A 19,908-nucleotide genomic window follows, 5' to 3' on the forward strand; every position below is an offset into this window, starting at 1 on the left:
AAGACTAACTACAAACCACATATTTGCTAAAGGACTCATACCTATTGTATTAAATGAAGAACTCTTAAAATTGAAAACAGTGAAAAGCAAACAATTCAGTTAGAAAATGAGCAAAAGACATGAAGAGATACTTCACAGAAGTATATATATTCATGTGTCTGTGTATATTTTTGAGACAGAATCTCACTCTCACCCAGGCTGGAGTGCAGTGGTACAATCTCAGCTCACTGCAACCTGCCTCCTGGGTTCAAGTGATCCTCCCACCTCAGCCTCTCAAGTAGCTGGGACTACAGGCATGCACCACCATGCCTAGCTAATTTGTGTAATTTTTAGTAGAGATGGGGTTTTGCCATGTTGGCCAGGCTGGTCTTGAACTCCTGGCCTCAAGTGATCCATCCACCTGCCAAAGTGCAGGGATTATAACCACGAGCCACCACACCCGGCCAAAAACTTCAATTTTGCTTAAGTCCATATTACCAATTTTTCCTTTTATGAGTCATGCTTTTGGTATCATATCTAATAACTTTCCATCCAAGCCTAACTTTCTGCAAATTTTCTCCTATGTTACCTCCTAAAAGTCTCATAGTTTTATGTTTTACATTTACATCTATGGTCCATTTAATTTTTTATGAAGTGTGAGATTTAAGTGGAGGGTAACTGTTTTCCCTATATCTAAATGCTCCAACACCACTTGTTGAAAATACTATCTTCCACTGAACTGCATCTGCATCTCTGTCAAAAAATCGTTTGGCTGTACTTGTATAGGACTATCTCTAGATTATTTGTTCCGTACCATTCACGTATGTATCTATCCCTCACCAATATCACAGTCTTGATTACTGTAGTCATAAGTGTTGAAATAATGAAGAGTTTTGTTTTTGGTGCCTTCCTGTGGATTACCTCAACATTTTTTAGAATTCTACGTTGACTTATTTATAGTGTTTCTGAGTGTAACTCTTGTTTGATCTTTTTCTACCAGTTGTTCTACGCATTACATTATATATACAGAACTTATCATAGCCTACATTTTAACAGTTCAAGTGAAAGTACAGAAACCTTACCTCCTGTTAGCTCCCTTTACTCTCCCCTATTAATGAAATAATTGTCTTAAATATTTCCTCTACATGCATTTAGAACCACATTCAATAGTTAAATACAATTTTGTAAACTTAAAAAAAAAATTTGGCTCAGAGTAGTGGCTCATATCTGTAATCCCAAGACTTTGGGAGGCTGAGGCAGGTGGATCACTTAAGAATGGGAGTTCAAGAGAAGCCTGGGCAACATGGCGAAACCCCATCTCTACCAAAAAAAAAAAAAAAAAAAAAAAAAAAAATCAGCCAGGCATGGTGGTGCATGCCTGCAGTCCCAGCTAATTGAAAGGCTGAGGTGGGAGGACTGCTTGAGCCCAGGAGGCCAAGGCTGCAGTAAGCAGAGATGATGCCACTGCACTACAGCCTGGATGACAGAGCAAGACCCTGTTTCCAAAAAAAAAAAAGAAAGAAAGAAAGAAATTCTATTTCATTTACCTATATTTTTTGCTCTGTATATTGTTCTTCCTACTGCTCCAAGATTACTTCTTTTATCACTTCCTTTCTGGTTAGAGAAATACTTTTAGCTATTCTTTTAGGGTAGCTCTGCTGGCACAAATTATCTTAATATTTCTTTATCTGAGAATGTCTTTATTTTCCCTCAACCTTCAAGGATACTTTCTCTGTATATAAAATTCTGAGTTGACAGGTTTGCTTTTCTCTAGCACTTGAAAAATGTTGTGCCACTTCCTTCTTACCTCCAATCTTTCAGATGAAAAATATCTGCCGTCACTTGAATTGGTGTTCTTCTATAGATAACGCATGGTTTCTCTCTGGTTACTTTCAGGATTTTTTAGTGTCTTGGCATGCATTTCTTTGGGTGACTCCTGTTAGGTATTCAGTCACCTACTTTCATCTGTTTTATGTCTTTGTGCCAAATTTGTGGGAAATTCAGCCATTATCTCTTCAAATTTTTTTTAGCACCACCTTCTCTCATTTTTTTGTCGAACACGGTTTTACCTGTCTCTGAGGCTCTATTCAGATTTTTTTCAATCTATTTTCTCTCTGACGTTCACATTAGGTAATTATTTTTCTAGTCTCATGTTCACTGATTCATTCCTCTCCTCCATTCTATTGAGAACATTGAGTTTTTATTTTCAGTTACTCTATTTTTAAGCTTGTTTTATTGTCACAAAATACATATACATAATTTTCATTTTAACAATTTTTAAGTACATAACTCAGTGGCATTAAGTATATTCACAATGCTGTACAACCATCACCACTATTTCCGGAATTTTTTTATTCCCCTCCCCCAAAAAACTCTGTACCCATTAAACAACAATTCTATCTCCATAATTTGCCTATTCTAGGTAGAGGTGGAATCAAGCATTATTTGTCTTCCTATGTTTGGCTTATTGTACTTAGTACAATGTTTTTGAGGTTCATTCATTTTGCAGCATGTATCCGAATGTCATTCCTTTTTGAATCTGAGTAATATTCCATTGTAAGCACATACCATATTTTGTTTATCCATTCATTTGTTGACATTTAGGTTTTTTCTACCTCTTGGCTACTGTGAATAATGCTGCTATGAGCATTTGTATATATGTATCTGTTGGAGTCCGTGTTTTCAACTCTTTAGGGTATATACTTAGGAGTGGAATAGCTGGATCATATGATTATTCTGTCTTTAAAATTTTGAGAAACCATCAAATGATTTTTCACCATGGTGGCTCCATTTTACATTCCCATCAGCAATGCAAGTGTTCCATTTCTTCACATCCTCACCAACACTTGTTATTTTCCATTATAACAACCATCCTAATGGGTATGAAGTGGTATATCATGGTTTTGATTTGCATTTCTTTAATAGTTGATGATGTCGAGCATCTTTTTCATGTAATTATTGACATTTGTATATCTTCTTTGGAGAAATGTCTGTTCAAGTCCTTTGCTCATTTTTGAATTAGATTTTTTTGGGGGAAAAGGGGCTAATTTTAGGAGTCCTTTGTATATTCTAGATATTAAGCCCTTTTCAGATATGTAATTTGGAAATATTTTCTCTCATGTAGTTAATAGACTAAGTTTATGGAGTAGTTTTAGGTTTACAAAAAATTGATTAGGAAGTACAAACAGTTCCCGCATACTCCTCTCTCTCTTCCTCAACACAGTTTCCTCTATTATTTACATTTTGTATTAATATGGTATATTTGTTACAACTGAGGAAATAATACTGTTACATTATCATTATTATTATTATTATTTATTATTTTGAGACAGAATCTTGCTCTGTTGCCCAGGCTGGAGTGCAGCGGCATGATCTCGGCTCACTGCAACCTCTGCCTCCCGGGTTCACACCATTCTCCTGCTTCAGCCTCCCGAGTAGCTGGGACTACAGGCGCCTGCCACCATGCCCAGCTAATTTTTTTCTATTTTTAGTAGAGACGGGGTTTCACCGTGTTAGCCAGGATGGTCTCGATCTCCTGACCTCATGATCTGCCCACGTTGGCCTCCCAAAGTGCTGGGATTACAGGGGTGAGCCACCACGCCTGGCCTACTGTTATATTATTAATAACTAATGTCTATAGTTTACCTTAGGGTTCACTCTTGGTGTTATCCATTCTGTGAGTTTTGACACAGATAGGATGACATGTATCCACTTATTAGTATATCATACAGAATAGTTTCACTCCCCTAAAAATCCTGTGCTCCAACTATTCATCCCCTCTCCCTCCAATTCCTGGTAACTACTGCTCTTTTTATGGTTTCTATAGTTTTATCATCTCCATGTAGTTGGAATCATATATTTCGTAGCCTTTTCAGGTTTGTAACACGCTTTCAAGGTTCACTCTGTGTCTTTTCATGGCTACGTAGCTCATTTTTAAAATACACTGAATACTATCCCATTGTATAGGTGTACAACAGTTTCCTTATCCATTCATCTATTCAAAGACATCTTGGTTGCTTCCAAGTTTTTGGCAATTATAATAAAGCTGCTATAAACATTCATAGGCTGATTTTTGTGTGGACAGTTACTTTATTTTTTAGTTCCAAAATGTCCATTTGGTTCTTCTTTATATCTCTTATTTTTTCCTGAGACAACTTTTCTTCATTCGTTTCCAGCATGTTCAAATTGCTTGCTGAAGCATTTATATGACTGCTTTAAAGTCCTTGCCAGATAATTACAACATCCGTTCCATTTCAGTGTTGGCTTCTCTTGTCTTTTCTCAAATCTTCTTGATTCTTTGGATTACAATGCCTTTTTTAAAAATTGAGACCTAGCATTATCAGACTCTGGATCTTCTGTTTTAGTAGGCCTCCTGCGACACTGCTCCAACTAAAAAGGAGGGACATTGCCTTATTTCTGCTAGATCAAAGTAGAAGTCCAGTTCCTCAACTTGGCATCTGTTGATATCTGGAAAGGGCGGTGTTCCTAGATACTGCTAGGCAAGAGTGGGAGTTCAGGCTCCCCACTAGGCCTCTGCCATTACCACCAGCCTGGGAGGAATCCCAGAGGTGCCTCATTACTGTTTCCCACGTGTCCCCCACTGACACCATGGATGGGTGGCCTTTATTGCTGATAGGTGGCAAACGTTCAGGTCTCCACCACAGCAAGAAGAAAGAGTGCCTCTTACTATAAAGTGGGAGTAGATGCCTTGGCTCCTCATGTTGTCTCTGCTGACATCATGGGGTTCAGGGCCTCCTTATCCCCTGGTGAGGATACAAGTCCTAGTTTCCCACTTAGCCTTCTCTGATATCACCCTGGTGTGGGAGGAGTGGGAAGAGAAAGAATGTAGGTGAAGCACAAGTGGGGCTCCTTGTTATAGTCTGGCAAGCGTGGAAAGTGTAGGCTCTTTACTTGGCCTGAGCTGGCAGGAATGGGGCTGTAGTTTTTTCTGTGGTATTTGCTTGGAGTGGATAGTTACTGTCTTAAAAGTTGTCTGCCTTGATAGGCTGCTCCTTTCCTGGTCCTTTGCCTAGGGGAGGAGTAGCTTTTCTTGGGTCTTTCTTTTGTGCCTATTGTTATTTCCGGTTGCCAGTTTTTCTAGCAGCTGTCTGGGACATATGGAGAAAAAGAAACCCAGGAATAAACATGTTGTTCTTTGTGTCTTGAGATCCTTAGCCACCTTTCAAAGTCTTAAATTCTTTTTTTTTTTTTTTTTTTTTTTTGAGACGGAGTCTCTCGCTCTGTCGCCCAGGCTGGAGTGCAGTGGCGCGATCTCGGCTCACTGCAAGCTCTGCCTCCCGGGTTCACGCCATTCTCCTGCCTCAGCCTCCGGAGTAGCTGGGACTACAGGCACCCGCCACCGCGCCCGGCTAATTTTTTGTATTTTTAGTAGAGACGGGGTTTCACCGTGGTCTCGATCTCCTGACCTCGTGATCCACCCGCCTCGGCCTCCCAAAGTGCTGGGATTACAGGCGTGAGCCACCGCGCCCAGCCAGTCTTAAATTCTTGTATACATAATATTCAGAGATTTTAGCTGTACTTGGCAGGAGGAACAAAAAAATGTAAGTCTATCTTCCTGGAAAAAGAAATCTCTTTTAATAACCTTTATTAATAGCTATATTACATGTCAAGCATCAGAAGAACAGGAACAATACTGAACTTGGAGTTCAGAGAGTTAAGTTCAAATCCCAGCTAACACGGGAGTTTGGAGAAATCGTAGTTCTGTCACTTGTTACTCAACTGTCATAATTATTTAACCTCTTAGAACTTCAGCTTCCACATCTGCAAATGGAAACGGCGTCACTTTTTCACAAGTTCGGGATGATTAAGTAAAAACTGTATACCTGAAAACATCTGACACAACACTTGACATGTAGTTTGCACTCATTGACTCTGACTTTGTTTATCAAAATGGTCAAGATAAAAACTGAATGATTTTAGACCCATAACATTTAAATGAGCTCTGAATTAGTAGTTGGTTATTCTCTATCTTCTTGTTTCAAAATAGGCTCCCACCCCAAATTAAGTCAGGAAAATATGTTGTAACTAAACGCAACCTGTAATTTCAGTGTCGAGATGAATCTATCTTGGTTTCTCACTTCTCGTTCTAGCTGGAGAGTATTCTGGCAGTTTTCAGCTTCAGAAACTGGAGCCCCTAGACCAAAATCATGTTCTTTGGTGGTAACCTAGTACAAAGAATGGGAAATAATTATAGAGGCATTCAGTTTAAAACAGCTCTGTGATTTCCCACATCAATACATTTTGAAAATTGATAATATTCTTAGATTTTTTTCAACCATTTCCCACCAGCTAAGAGGATTTCATCAAACTTTACCTTCTTAAACTTTATAAAACTTTTTCTGTGTGTTATCCAAATGGTACTGAACATGCTTTTCAAAGACATTCCCTACACTATCCTTTTGGTAATCACGGTTCTACAGAAATATGGATCAGTAGCAAATTAAATAGTCTACCTCTAGGCTTGTGTTGTCCAAAATAGCTATTAGCGAGCTACGTTTGCTGTTGCTACTCTATACAAGAAAAAAGGTTTGCAATTCATATCACAAAGAGTGAATTTCCTTAATATATAAATAATCCCTAGAAATAAAAAAGATTAAAAAAATACTCTAATAGAAAAATTGGCAAAGAATGTGAACATTTACAGAAATGGCTCTTAAATATTAAGATGTTCAATCTCAACCTTTAGTGACACAAATTAAAACAACACTGAGATACCCCCTTTTAACCATCACATGGCAAAGATCAGTAAGATGGATATAGCATCCTTATATATCACCGGTGAGAGTGTAAATTGATACAATATTTATGGAGAACAACTGTATAAAATCTATCAACATGACAAATGCACATAGCTTCCGTTCAAATAATTTCTAGGAATTTATACTACAGCTGTATATATGTACACATATGCAAAATAACAAATGTTAGAGATTTTTCACTTTAGCATACTATACATACTATTCTGCATCACGCTGTTTTACTTGACAACGTATCTTAGAGATTGTGTAACTTAGGAAAACAATTTTTTCTTTCCTTGAATCAAGGCTACCATTATGTTAAAAGAGAATTTGTCATGAGCATCTTAGATCTTTCCTCAAAACACAACTGCTGTTCTCCAAAATCCTACCTAGAGAATTACAGAATCAGGATCTCCCCAGTCACTGACTTTATGATGCAGTCTGTGTAACCCAGCACCTAGACAGGCCGGCGGATTTATTTCCCTTTTTTCTCTTCTCTAAACAAGACACAACTCTTCTTCATTGCAACAGTTACTGCCCCACCTGGAACCTCAACATTAGATCTCACAGAATATTTCAAATTATGAAGCATTTAAACCCCTAGGGGCTGGACTGAACTCCTAACTACCATTTCTTACATGGTTTCTGTTGAAAAACGTATTGCTAGTTATAAACATGACTTAGAATAACAGAATGAAACAACTCCTCACTAGAGCAGTACTGTTCAATTTTTATTGAATTTAAGAATCATCTGGGAATGTTGTGTGAACGCAGATTCTTATTTACAGGTGAGATTTGACATTTCCATAAAGCTGCTTGGAGATCCCTATTTGGTTGGTACAGAGACCACATGTTGAATCATGCTGTGCTGTAATTTCTTATTTATTTGAATAGCAAGGATCTATTTAAGTCTAAACCCATCCAATATTCAGAGTACTTCTGTAATTTTGTCCCTTCCTACTTCTCCAAACTTATCTCCTACTTGGTACCTCCAAGAATCCCTCTATGAAAGACAAACTATGCAACACATAAGGGTCTCGCTCTGTCACCCAGGTTGGCATGATCACGGCTCACTGCAGCGTCGAACCCCAGGCCCAAGCAATCTTCTCACCCTAGCCTCCCAAATAGCTGGGAACACAGGCATGTGCCACCACAATTGGCTAACTGTTTTAAATTTTGTAGAGTCAGGGTCTCCCTATGTTGCCCTGGCTGGACTTGAGCTCCTGGGCTCAAGAGATTCTCCTGCCTAGGTCTCCCTGGGATTATAGGCATGAGCCACTGCACCCAGCCAACACATTCTTAATACATATATTCAAAAGTATTTTATCATCTGTTCAATAAACCTTGCCCTCACTCTTTTCTCCATTTAACTTAAGACACTTCTAAGGCTCAGCTGGAATTCCATATTCTCCAGGTTTTCTCTGTCTTCTCCACTGCATAATGATAATCTCTTAATTAATATTTATATGTAGATTATAGAAGAATTTATGTTCTAAATTTTTCTGGATATCTTCCTCACACATTTATTAGACTCTTAAGAACAAGCAACGACCAAAAACTCTCTCTATCCCCATTAACCTGCACAGAGTTATTTATGTAATAAAAAGTGTCAAAAAATTTGTTGAGGTTGATAATGAAGCAGTGTGATAAAGCAGACAAAATTAAACTTTCTTCCTCCTCTTTGGTAAACCGAATAAAGTGGGACTTTTGCAAAATTACCTATCAGGCCCAGCTAGGAATTAAAAATAGCAAGAGACCACAAGTCCACCTGACAATCCTAACCAATCATGCTGGAGTTGCTATCCTCCCTCCACCAGCTTTGGGGGCAATATCTCTAGAGGAAAGAGACATCAGTGTATCTGAAATTCCCATGTCTGGTCTTCCCTACCTGAGCTTCCCTACCTCAGGCCACATAAATATCCTCAACCTTGCTGCAATCTCATCATTAGAATGGAACTTGTGCTCCTGTACAATTCTCAGAGAAGGCAAGTGAAACAATGTTCCTTTTCAAAAAAAAATTTTTTCTTTTTTATGCTATCCCTCCCCTAGGCCCCCACTCCCTGACAGGCCCTGGTATATGATGTTCCCCTCCCTGTGTCCAGGTGTTCTCACTGTACAACTCCCACTTATGAGTGAGAACATGCAGTGTTTGGTTTTCTGTTCTTGTGTTAGTTTGCTGAGAATGATGGTTTCCAGCTTCATTCATGTCCCTGCAAAGGACATGAACTCATCCTTTTTAATGGCTGCACAGTATCCATGGTGTATATGTGCCACATTTTCTTTATCTAGTCTATCATTGGTGGGCATTTAGGTTGGTTCCAAGTCTTTACTATTATGAACAGTGCTGCAATAAACATACATGTGAATATGTCTTTAGAGTGACTTATAATCCTTCGGGTATATACCCAGTAATGGGATTGCTGTGTCAAATGGTATTTTTGATTCTAGATCCCTGAGGAATCACCACACTGTCTTCCACAATGGTTGAACTAATTTACACTCCCACCAACAGTGTTAAAAGCATTTCTATTTCTCCACAACTTCTCCAGCATCTGCTGTTTCCTGACTTTTTAATGATCGCCATTCAAACTGGCATGAGATGGTTATCTCATTGTGGTTTTGATTTGCATTTCTCTAACGACCAATGATGAGCTTTTTTTCATGTTTGTTGGCTGCATAAATGTCTTCTTTTGAGAAGTGTCTGTTCATATCCTTTGCCCACTTTTTTATGGGGTCATCTGTTTTTTTTCCTGTAAATTTAAGTTCCTTGTAGACTCTGGATATTAGCCCTTTGTCAGATGGGTAGATTGCAAATATTTTCTCCCATTCTGTGTTTCCTGTTCACTCTGATGACAGTTTCTTTTGCTGTACAGAAGCTCTTTAGTTTAATTAGAGCCATTTGTCAATTTTGGCTTTTGTTGCCATTGCTTTTGGTGTTTTAGTCATGAAGTCTTTGCCCATGCCTATGTCCTAAATGGTATTGCCTAGGTTTTCTTCTAGGGTTGTTATGGTTTTATGTTTTATGTTTAAGTCTTTAATACATCTTGAGTTAATTTTTGTATAAGGTGTAAGGAAGGGGTCTAGTTTCAGTTTTCTGCATATGGCTAGCCAGTTTTCCCAACATCATTTATGAAATAGAGAATCCTTTCCTCATTGCTTTTGTCAGGTTTGTCAAAGATCAGATGGTTGTAGATGTGTGGCGTTATTTCTGAGGCCTCTGTTCTGTTCCATTGGTATATATCTGTTTTGGTTACTGTAGCCTTGTAGTATAGTTTGAAGTCAGGTAGCATGATGCCTCCAGCTTTGTTCTTTTTGCTTAGGATTGTCTTGGCTATATGGGGTCTTTTTTGGTTCCATGTGAAATTTAAAGACGTTTTTTTCTAATTCTGTGAAGAAAATAGATGGGGAGAGCATTGATCTATAAAATACTTTGGGCAGTATGGCCATTTTCACAATATTGATTCTTCTGATCCATGAGCATGGAATGTTTTTCCATTTGTTTGTGTCCTCTCTTATTTCCTTGAGCAGTGGTTTGTAGTTCTCCTTGAAGAGGTCCTTCACATCCCTTGTAAGTTGGATTCCTAGGTATTTTATTATCTTTGTAGCAATTGTGAATGGGAGTCCACTCATGATTTGGCTGTTTGTCTATTACTGGTGTATAGGAATGCTTTTGATTTCTGCACATTGATTTTGTATCCTGAGACTTTGCTGAAGTTGCTTATAGTGGGGTTTTCTAAATATACAATCATGTCATCTGCAAACAGAGACAATTTGACTCCTCTCTTCCTATTTGAATACCCCTTATTTCTTTCACTTGCCTGATTGCCCTGGCCAGAACTTCCAATACTATGTTGAACAGGAGTGGTGAGAGAGGGCATCCTTGTCTTGTGCTGGTTTTCAAAGGGAATGCTTCCAGGTTTTGCCCATTCAGTATGATATTGGCTACGGGTTTGTCATAAATAGCTCTTATTATTTTGAGACACGTTCCATCAATACCTAGTATATTGAGCGTTTTTAGCATGAAGGGGTGTTGAATTTTATCACAGGCCTTTTCTCCATCTATTGAGATAATCATGTGGTTTTTGTCATTGGTTCTGTTTATGTGATGGATTATGTTTATTGATTTGAGTATGTTGAACCATACAACTTCATCCCAGGGATGAAGCCGACTTGATCATGGTGAATAAGCTTTTTGATGTGCTGCTGGATTTGGTTTGCCAGTATTTTATTGAGGATTTTCACATCGATGTTCATCAGAAATATTGGCCTGATATTTTGTTGTTGTTGTTGTTCCCCTGCCAGGTTTTGGTATCAAGATGATGCCGGACTCATAAAATGAATTAGGGAGGATTCCCTCTTTTTCTATTGTTTGGAATAGTTTCAGAAGGAATGGTACCAGCTCCTCTTTGTACCTCTGGTAGAATTCAGCTATGAATCCATCTAATCCTGGGCTTTTATTTGGTTGGTAGGCTATTAATTCCTGCCTCAATTTCAGAACTTGTTATTGGTCTATTCAGGGATTCGACTTCTTCCTGGTTTAGTCCTGGGAGGGTATATGTGTACAGGAATTTATCCATTTCTTCTAGATTTTCTAGTTTATTTGTGTAGAGATGTTTATAGTATTCTCTGATGGTAGTCTGTATTTCTATGGGATCAGTGGTGATATCTCCTTTATCATTTTTTATTATGTCTATTTGATTCTTCTCTCTTATTAGTCTGGCTAGCAGTCTATCTATTTTATCTTTTAAAAAAACCAGCTCCTGGATTCATTGATTTTTTGAAGGGCTTTTCGTGTCTCTATCTCCTTCAGTTCTGCTCTGATCTTAGTTACTTCCTATCTTCTGCTAGCTTTTGAATTCGTTTGCTCTTGCTTCTCTAGTTCTTTTAATTGTGATGTTAGGGTGTCGATTTTAGATCTTTCCTGCTTTCTCCTGTGGGCATTCAGTGCTATAAATTTCCCTCTACACACTGCTTTAGCTGTGTCCCAGAGATTCTGGTATGTTGTGTCTTTGTTCTCATTGGTTTCCAAGAACTTAATTCTGCCTTAATTTCATTATGTACCCAGTAGTCAATCAGGAGCAGTTTCCATATAGTTGGATGGTTTTGAGTGAGTTTCTTAATCCTGAGTTCTAATTTGATTGCAATGTGGTCTGAGAGACTGTTATCATTTCCATTCTTTTGCATTTGCTGGGGAGTGTTTTACTTCAATTATGTGGTCAATTTTAGAATAAGTGTGATGTGTTGCTGAGAAGAATGTATATTCTGTTGAGTTGGGGTAGAGAGTTCTGTAGATGTCTATTAGGTCCACTTGGTCCAGTGCTGAGTTCAAGTCCTGAATATCCTTGTTAATTTTCTGTCTAGTTGATCTAATATTGACAGTGGGGTGTTAAAGTCTCCCACTATTATTCTGTAGGAGTCTAAGTCTCTTTGTAGGTCTCTAAGAACTTGCTTTATGAATGTGGGTGCCCTGTATTGGGTGCATATATATTTAGGATAATTAGCTCTTCTTGTTGCATTGATCCCTTAACCACTATGTAATGCCCTTTTTGTCTTGTTTTGATCTTTGTTGGTTTAAAGACTGTTTTATCAGAGGCTAGAACTGCAACCCCTGCTTTTTTTTGCTTTCCATTTGCTTGGTAAATACTCCTCCATCCCTTTATTTTGAGCCTATGTGTGTCTTTGCATGTGAGATAGGTCTCCTGAATACAACACAACAATGGGTCTTGATTCTTTATCCAATTTGCCAGTCTGTGTCTTTTAGTTGGGGCATTTAGCCCATTTACATTTAAGGTTAATATTGTTATGTTTGAATTTGATCCTGTCATTATGATGCTAGCTGGTTATTTTGCCCATTAGTTGATGCAGTTTCTTCATAGTGTTGATGGTCTTTACAATTTGGTATGTTTTTGCAGTGGCTGGTACGTTTTTCATTTCCATGTTTACTGCTTCCTTCAGGAGCTCTTGTAAGCCAGGTCTGGTGGTGACAAAATATCTCAGCATTTGCTTGTGTGTAAAAGATTTTATTTCTCCTTTGTTTATGAAGCTTAGTTTGGCTGGATATGAAACTCTGGGTTGAAAATTCTTTTCTTTAAGAATGTTGAATACTGACCCCCACTCTCTTCTGGCTTGTAGGGTTTCTGCAGAGATCCACTGTTAGTCTGATGGGCTTCCCTTTGTGGGTAACCCGACCTTTCTCTCTGCCTGCCCTTAACATTTTCTCTTTCATTTCAGCCTTGGTGAATCTGACGATTATGTGTCTTGGGGTTGCTCTTCTCGAGGAGTATGTTGGTGGTGTTCTCTGTATTTCCTGAATTTGAATGTTGGCCTGCCTTGCTAGGTTGGGGAAGTTCTCCTGGATAATATCCTGAAGAGTGTTTTCCAACTTGGTTCCATTCTCCCTGTCACTTTCAGGGTACACCAATCAAAGGCAGGTCTGGTCTTTTCACATAGTCCCATATTTCTTGGAGGCTTTGTTCGTTTCTTCTCATCCTTTTTTCTCTAATCTTGTCTTCACGCTTTATTCCATTAAGTAGATCTTCAATCTCATAGCCTTTCTTCCACTTGATCAATTCAGCTATTGATACTTGTGTATGCTTCACCAAGTTCTCATGCTGTGTTTTTCAGGTCCAACAGGTCATTTATGTTCTTCTCTAAACTGGTTATTTTAGTTAGCAATTCCTCTAACCTTTTTAAAGGTTCTTAGCTTCCTTGCATTGGGTTAGAACATGCTCCTATAGCTCAGAGGAGCTTGTTATTACCCACTTTCTAAAGCCTACTTCTGTCAATCTGTCAAACTCATTCTCTGTCCAGTTTTGCTCCCTTGCCAGCGAGCAGTTGTAATCCTTTGGAGGAGAAGAGGTGTTCTGGTTTTTGAAATTTTCAGCCTTTTTGCGCTGGTTTTTCCTCATCTTCAGGAATTTATCTACCTTTGGTGTTTGATGTTGGTGACCTTCAGATGGGGTTTCTGGGGTTTTTGTGTGGACGTCATTTTTGTTGATATTGATGCTATTATTAGTTTTCCTTCTAACAGTCAGGCCCCTCTGCTGCAGGTCTGCTGGAGTTTGCTGGAGGTCCACTCGAGACCCTGTTTGCCTGAGTATCACCAGCAAACAGCAGAAGCTGCAGAACAGCAAAGATTGCTGCCTGTTCCTTCCTCTGAAAGCTTCGTCCCAGAAGGGCACCCACCAGATGCCAGCCAGAGCTCTCCTATATGTCTGTTGACCCCTGCTGGGAGATGTCTCCCAGTCAGGAGGCACCGGGGTCAGGGACCCACTTGAGGCAGCAGTCTGTCCCTTAGCAGAGCTTGAGCACTCTGCTGCTCTCTTCAGAGCCAGCAGGCAGGAACATTCAAGTCTGCTGAAGCTGTGCCCACAGCCACCCCTTCCCCCAGGTGGTCTGTCCCAGGGAGATAGGAGTTTTATCTATAAGCCCCTGACTGTGGCTGCTGCCTTTCTTTCAGAGATGCCCTGCCCAGAGAGCAGGAATCTAGAGAGGCAGTCTGGCTACAGCAGCTTAGCCAAGCTGTGGTGGGCTCCATCCAGTTCGAACTTCCCACCAGCTTTGTTTACACTCATTTGGAAATGCAGAAATCACCTGCCTTCTGCGTTCATCTCACTGGGAGCTGCAGACAGAATAGAACAGTTCCTATTCGGCCATCTTGCCAGCCACTAAAAATTATTTTTAATTTATTCTTTAGTTTTTTTCAATGTGAAGTCTAAAATAAGGAAGAACTTTCATTCTCAATTAGGAAGTCACACAGCAGAGTGGTTAATATCATGTATTTTGGTATCAGCCTGCCTACATTCATTATCCTAGTTCTGCCGCATCTGAGCTGCGTGATCTTAGGTGACCTCGTTACTTCTCTGACTATAGCTTCCTCATTTACAAAACAGGGATGATAATAAGAGTATCTGCATTGGCTGGGTGCAGTGGCTCATGCCTGTAATCCCAGCACTTTGGGAGGCTGAGGCAGGTGGATCACCTGAGGTCAGGAGTTTGAGACCCACCTGGCCAACATAGTGAAAATCCATCTCTATAAAAATACAAAAATTAGCTGGGTGTGGTGGCAGGCACCTATAATCCCAGTGACTCGGGAGGCTGAGGCAGGAGAATCACTTGAACCTGGGAAGCAGAGGTTGCAGAGAGCCTAGATTGTGCCATTGCACTCCAGCCTGGGGACAAGAGCAAGACTTCGTACCAAAAAAATAAAAAATAAAAAAAAATAATAAAAATTAAAAAATTTTAAAAAAGGCTCTGCAACATGGAGTTGTGTGAGGATTAAATGAATTAATATATGTTTTAACTTTAGCACTTAGAATAGTGCCTGGCACATGATAAGCACTATACATATTACTAATTCCTCTCACTGAGTCAACTTATTTAATTGGCTATCAAGTCCTACTGCTCTTTTCACTAAAAATTATCTCGGTTACATTTCTTCCATCCCTACTATCACTGTTTTAGTTCATGCTTTCAGACTGTAGCAGTCACATGTATTCACTTTATAAGTAAACTTATAAATAGCTAGAATAAGAATGAACCAGAAATATGTTTCTGGGGATAAAAAGATGTAAAACAAATAGAATCTTACAACTGCAACCCTAAATGAATCTAGGAAAGTCCAGAACAAATAAATCAGAAATTACAGCACAGCATAATTACTGCTACATCAGAGTAATGCACATAGATGCTAAGGTAACACTGAGAAAGAAGCACAAAAAAAGTACTTCTGACTTCTACTTCTTCAAAAAAGACTTAGGATCTACTCTTCATTCCAAAAGAACTATGAACATATCCCTACTGGAGCACTTAATGCATTATATTACTTTTAGGGGATGTCCACAGCCATGGCTACGTTAACGTGTCTAAAACAGACTTCCTTTTTTTTTTCTTTTTGAGACAGTTGTGCTCTGTCACCCAGGCTGGAGTGCAGTGGCATGATCTCAGCTCACTGGAACCTCCACCTCCCAGGTTCAAGCAATTCCCTGCCTCAGCCTCCCAAGTAGCTGGGATTACAGGCGCCTGCCACCATGCCCAGCTAACTTTTGTATTTTTAGTAGAAACGGGGTTTCATCATCTTGGCCAGGCTGGTGTCAAACTCCTGACCTCATGATCCACCCGCCTCAGCCTCCCAAACTGTTGGGATTACAGGCGTGAGCCGCTGCACCCAGCCAAGACTGTGCCTCTTAATGTGATTAACCTTAGGGGTTAGAATTTCAACCTAAAAATTTTGTGAGGACACAGACATTCAGAGTGAAGCCACACATTAGAGGAACAGAAAGAAAAAGCTATTGGGTGAACAAAGGGAGTACTAGATCTTTTAAGTGAAGACAAGGGCCAAATCATGTAAGGCCTTACAAAGTTTGGATTTTATTCTTAATTGCAGTGGGAAGCCATTGAGCCAGGATCATCTTATTATAATTTTCTTTTTCGCTTTTTGTTTTCCCTCTCCCTTCTCCCCTCCCACAGGATCTCATTATTTTGAAGTGATTGATATATCAGTGTGGAGAATAGGTTGTAGGGCGCAACAGTAGAAGCAAAAAGATAGCAGGGAATGGTTGCAGTATTCTAGGTGGGAGATGATGGTGACTTGGACCAGGGAGGTGGTAACAAAAATATAGAGAAGTGGATGGATTTAGGATATATATTTGAAGGCAGAACCAACAACATTTGCTAATAAATTAGAAGGGATTTATTGCAGTGAGCCGAGATCATGTCACTGCACTCCAGCCTGGGTGACAGAGACTCCATGTCAAAAAAAAAAAAAAGGCATAGCCTTTAGGGGGCCATGATGAGCTGCCTGTATATAATAGGCCCCAGAGAGCTCTCCCCCTTCTAACATATGAGGACACAGTCTGAAGGTACCATCTATGAACCAAAAAACACCAGTCATTGATTCTGCTGGCAACTTGATCTTAGAATTCCCAGTCTCCAGAACTGTAAGAATTAAATTTCTGTTGCCTATGTTATTTCATTATAGTAGCCTGAATGGACTAAGATATGTGCCAATATCATTTGAGTTCAGGTCCTCTGCTTTTGCTTTTCCTCTCTCAGGAACACTTTCTACCCAGCCTCTCACATGGCTATCTTCTCACCCTCAGCTCTTTGGCTGAAATGTCAGAGGGTCTTCCCTGACTTCTTACCTAAAGTAGCCTCTCTCCCAGTCACTCTCTCAAATAAGTGATAAGCTATTTGCACTTATCACTACTTGAAATTATAACATTTGCTCACTTGTTTACTATCTCTCCTTACTAGAATATAAAATTCAAGAGCCCCAGACTTTATTTTGTCTCTGTTATATCCTTAATGCCTTAAAAATGCCCAGCACAAAGGTGAAATGCAATAAAACAATTTCAAAATAAAATTTAATGATTTGAACAAAGCAGTTTCAATGGTGGGTGAAAACAAGTCTGAAGGGGACTAATGAATGAATAGTAAGGAAAAAGAAATGGAAAATGTAAACTTCACTTAGGAAGCATGATTGTGAGAGGAAGAGAGGTAGAACAAAGGTGGAAGACGACCAAGGTTGTGGAAAGGTCATTACAGGAACAGAAAAACTTGTTCCTTAATTCTCTTTACATAAGGATCCTCTTTCAGAATTAAAAGTCCTGCATCCTCTCCTCAGAAAAATGCAAATACACCTTTACAAACAATTTCAGGGGATTTAAGACTCTCTAAGGTCCTTGGACTCCAGGTGAAGAAGCCCTACAGTACAGAAACAATGAAGATTCCTAAGACATGAGTTAATGTTAATTGATGGAGAAAGACAGCTGAGGCAATAAGAGGAAACCCAGGTAAAGATGTATTGCCCCAACACAAGACAGACAAAAGCAAGGACAGGTGAAGATTTAGACACTTGTAATCCCAATAATCCCAGCACTTTGGGAGGCCAAGGCCAGAGGATCACTTGAGCCCAGGAATTTGAGACCAGCCTGGACAACATAGTGAGTTCCTGTCTCTACAAAAATTAAAAAATAAATTAGCCAGGCACAGTGGCATCCACCTGGTCCCAGCTACTTGGGAGGCTGAGATAGGAGAATTACTTGAGCCCAGGAGGTCAAAGCTGCAGTGAGTCATGATCGCACCACTGCACTCCAGCCTGGGCGACAGAGTGAGATCATGTCTCAAAAAAAAAAGATAAGTGGCATGGAAATCTGAGGAAGTTTCTGTCTGGTTGAATTTTAATTTTTCAGTGAAATAGGAAATAAGATTATATAATAAAAAGTATCATCAGTGTTGAGCAAAATATGAAGCACATAATATGTATTCAACAAATTATTGAATTTTTTGATAGAATGGAAAATACTGGAGTGCTTCATATGGAATTCTGAAATGTGGTTCCACAAAAGCTTACTACAGTTGAGATGGGTTTTTCTTTTTAAAAATACTGTCTCCAAAAGTGTAGACTAACAGACATTGAAGTAGAAAGGAACAGCCTAACAGAAGGATGTGGAAAACTATACAAGATTTATGAATAATTTTGAGAGTATTTTATATAATAAAAATAAGTGGATATTTTGGGAAACAATCAGCAAACTAAATACCACGAGCAACAATAAAGATTAATCTTAAAAAATGTTGAGTAAAGAAGCAAGATGTAAATGAATACTTAATACAATTCCATTTATACGAAGTTCAAAAACAAGCCAAACTGTAATGTGCATGTTCACATACAATGATGTGAAATATTAAGGAAAATCAAGGAAGTGGCTATCTTAGAAGTCAGGAGAGTGGCTATCTCTGGGGAGGGAAAGGAATATGTAATCTGAAAAGGAGATAAATAGTTAATACCTCTAATTGCCTCTGTGCATGGAGGACTTCCAAACCAAATCGTCCTAAACAAACTAGTCTAAGCAACTCAAAAAGAAGACGGAAAAGATCTCTCAGAGAATCTCTACACCTGATTATATTCTGGGCTACAAGCAGCGATTTTTCTTCAGAAGGTAAACAGCACCTGAGATATTTTGGAAGCTGCCATTAAATAATGCCAAAGTTTAGGATTTAAAATTAATATTTCATTAATGTACCTTCCTAGTTATTTCCCACTAATTAAGACTGAAGAGTTTGGCTCATTAATCAATTAAAATACAAACAAGAATCTGTCTTATCCTGGAAGCAGATTCGAATGCGACATCCTACTTCTATAACTAACCTTTTTTTTCTACTTACAAACCTATTGTTATTCTATTTATGTCCTTACACGTAAACAAAGTATACTTGAAATGCTGAACACCAGTACAGAAAATTTTAAACAAGGAAATCTCCTAGGGTATAAGGTCCTGGAATGGAAGAAGGAAAACGTTGAGACACTGTCATCTATGCAAACTTTCCTGAAGCCGCGAAAAAAAAAAAAGTGAAAAAAAAAAACATATTTCTGTGAGTTTTTAGGTATCAAGTCCATGGTCACCTAGTTATCCAATTTAAGTCTCAAATAGTTTTTCAACAAAAGCCAGCTTTCCCTGCCTTTACTGTGTATAATTTTTACTAAAATTAGCTGAGATTTTCATGCAAATGCCTATGTAATCTCAGCCTTTCACCACCCCAAGTCTAGAAAGAGGCTCAGAAATGAGCGATCGGGAGTCAGGCTGAACTCCCAAATCTGTGACTTCCAAATTCCTCGGCTCCACCAGAGCTTCCAGAGCGTTTCTAAAAGGAACAGTTCCCCCAACAACCAAGCGGAGAGCTGCGGGAGGACGCGAAGCGGTGACCATAGGAACTGGGCTCAAACCTAACCTCCCAAGAAACAGAGGTAACGCGTGCTGCTGAGCTTCCGGCCGGCGGCAGTGCCCGGCTGCTGCCCCTCACAGCGGCTCCCACGGCTGGCGCCCACCTCCGCCCGCCACGGCCCCGCACCCGCCACTCCTGCCCGCTTGCAGCCGCCTTCTCAGAGACCTTCCAGCCCAGTAGCAGCACTCTCCCCACCCCGCGCATCTCCGCAGCTTCTACCTGGAGCTCCGGGTACCTCCCCGGGCTCCTCGGCCCGCCGTCCTGCCCAGAGCTCATCCCCACGACTGCCAGCTCTCGGCCTCCGCGGGGGCTACGAGAACCGCCCACTCTCCATCCTCCGCCCCTTTCTCCTCCCTTCCCACCCCCAAATCGTCCTGGCCCCGCCCCGGCGGCTCGGAGTAAGGAGGGAGCCCGCGGGAAGGAGGCGGGGGCGGTTACCGCCAGC

General features: G+C 39.8%; 1 protein-coding gene across 1 annotated transcript in view; it reads right to left on the bottom strand.

Moving 5' to 3' along the window:
- The window catches only part of TSGA10 (testis specific 10), a 151,377-nt gene extending 131,616 nt beyond the window's left edge, over positions 1–19,761 (bottom strand). Inside the window, 2 exon segments of the mRNA XM_030828593.1 lie at positions 6,036–6,164; positions 19,683–19,761. Coding sequence (XP_030684453.1) covers positions 6,036–6,164; positions 19,683–19,739 — 186 coding nt within the window. The 5' untranslated portion in view covers positions 19,740–19,761.
- Positions 19,762–19,908: the final 147 nt, after the last annotated feature.

Source organism: Nomascus leucogenys, chromosome 14 (genome assembly GCF_006542625.1).
Source record: "Nomascus leucogenys isolate Asia chromosome 14, Asia_NLE_v1, whole genome shotgun sequence".
Lineage (NCBI taxonomy): Eukaryota > Metazoa > Chordata > Mammalia > Primates > Hylobatidae > Nomascus > Nomascus leucogenys.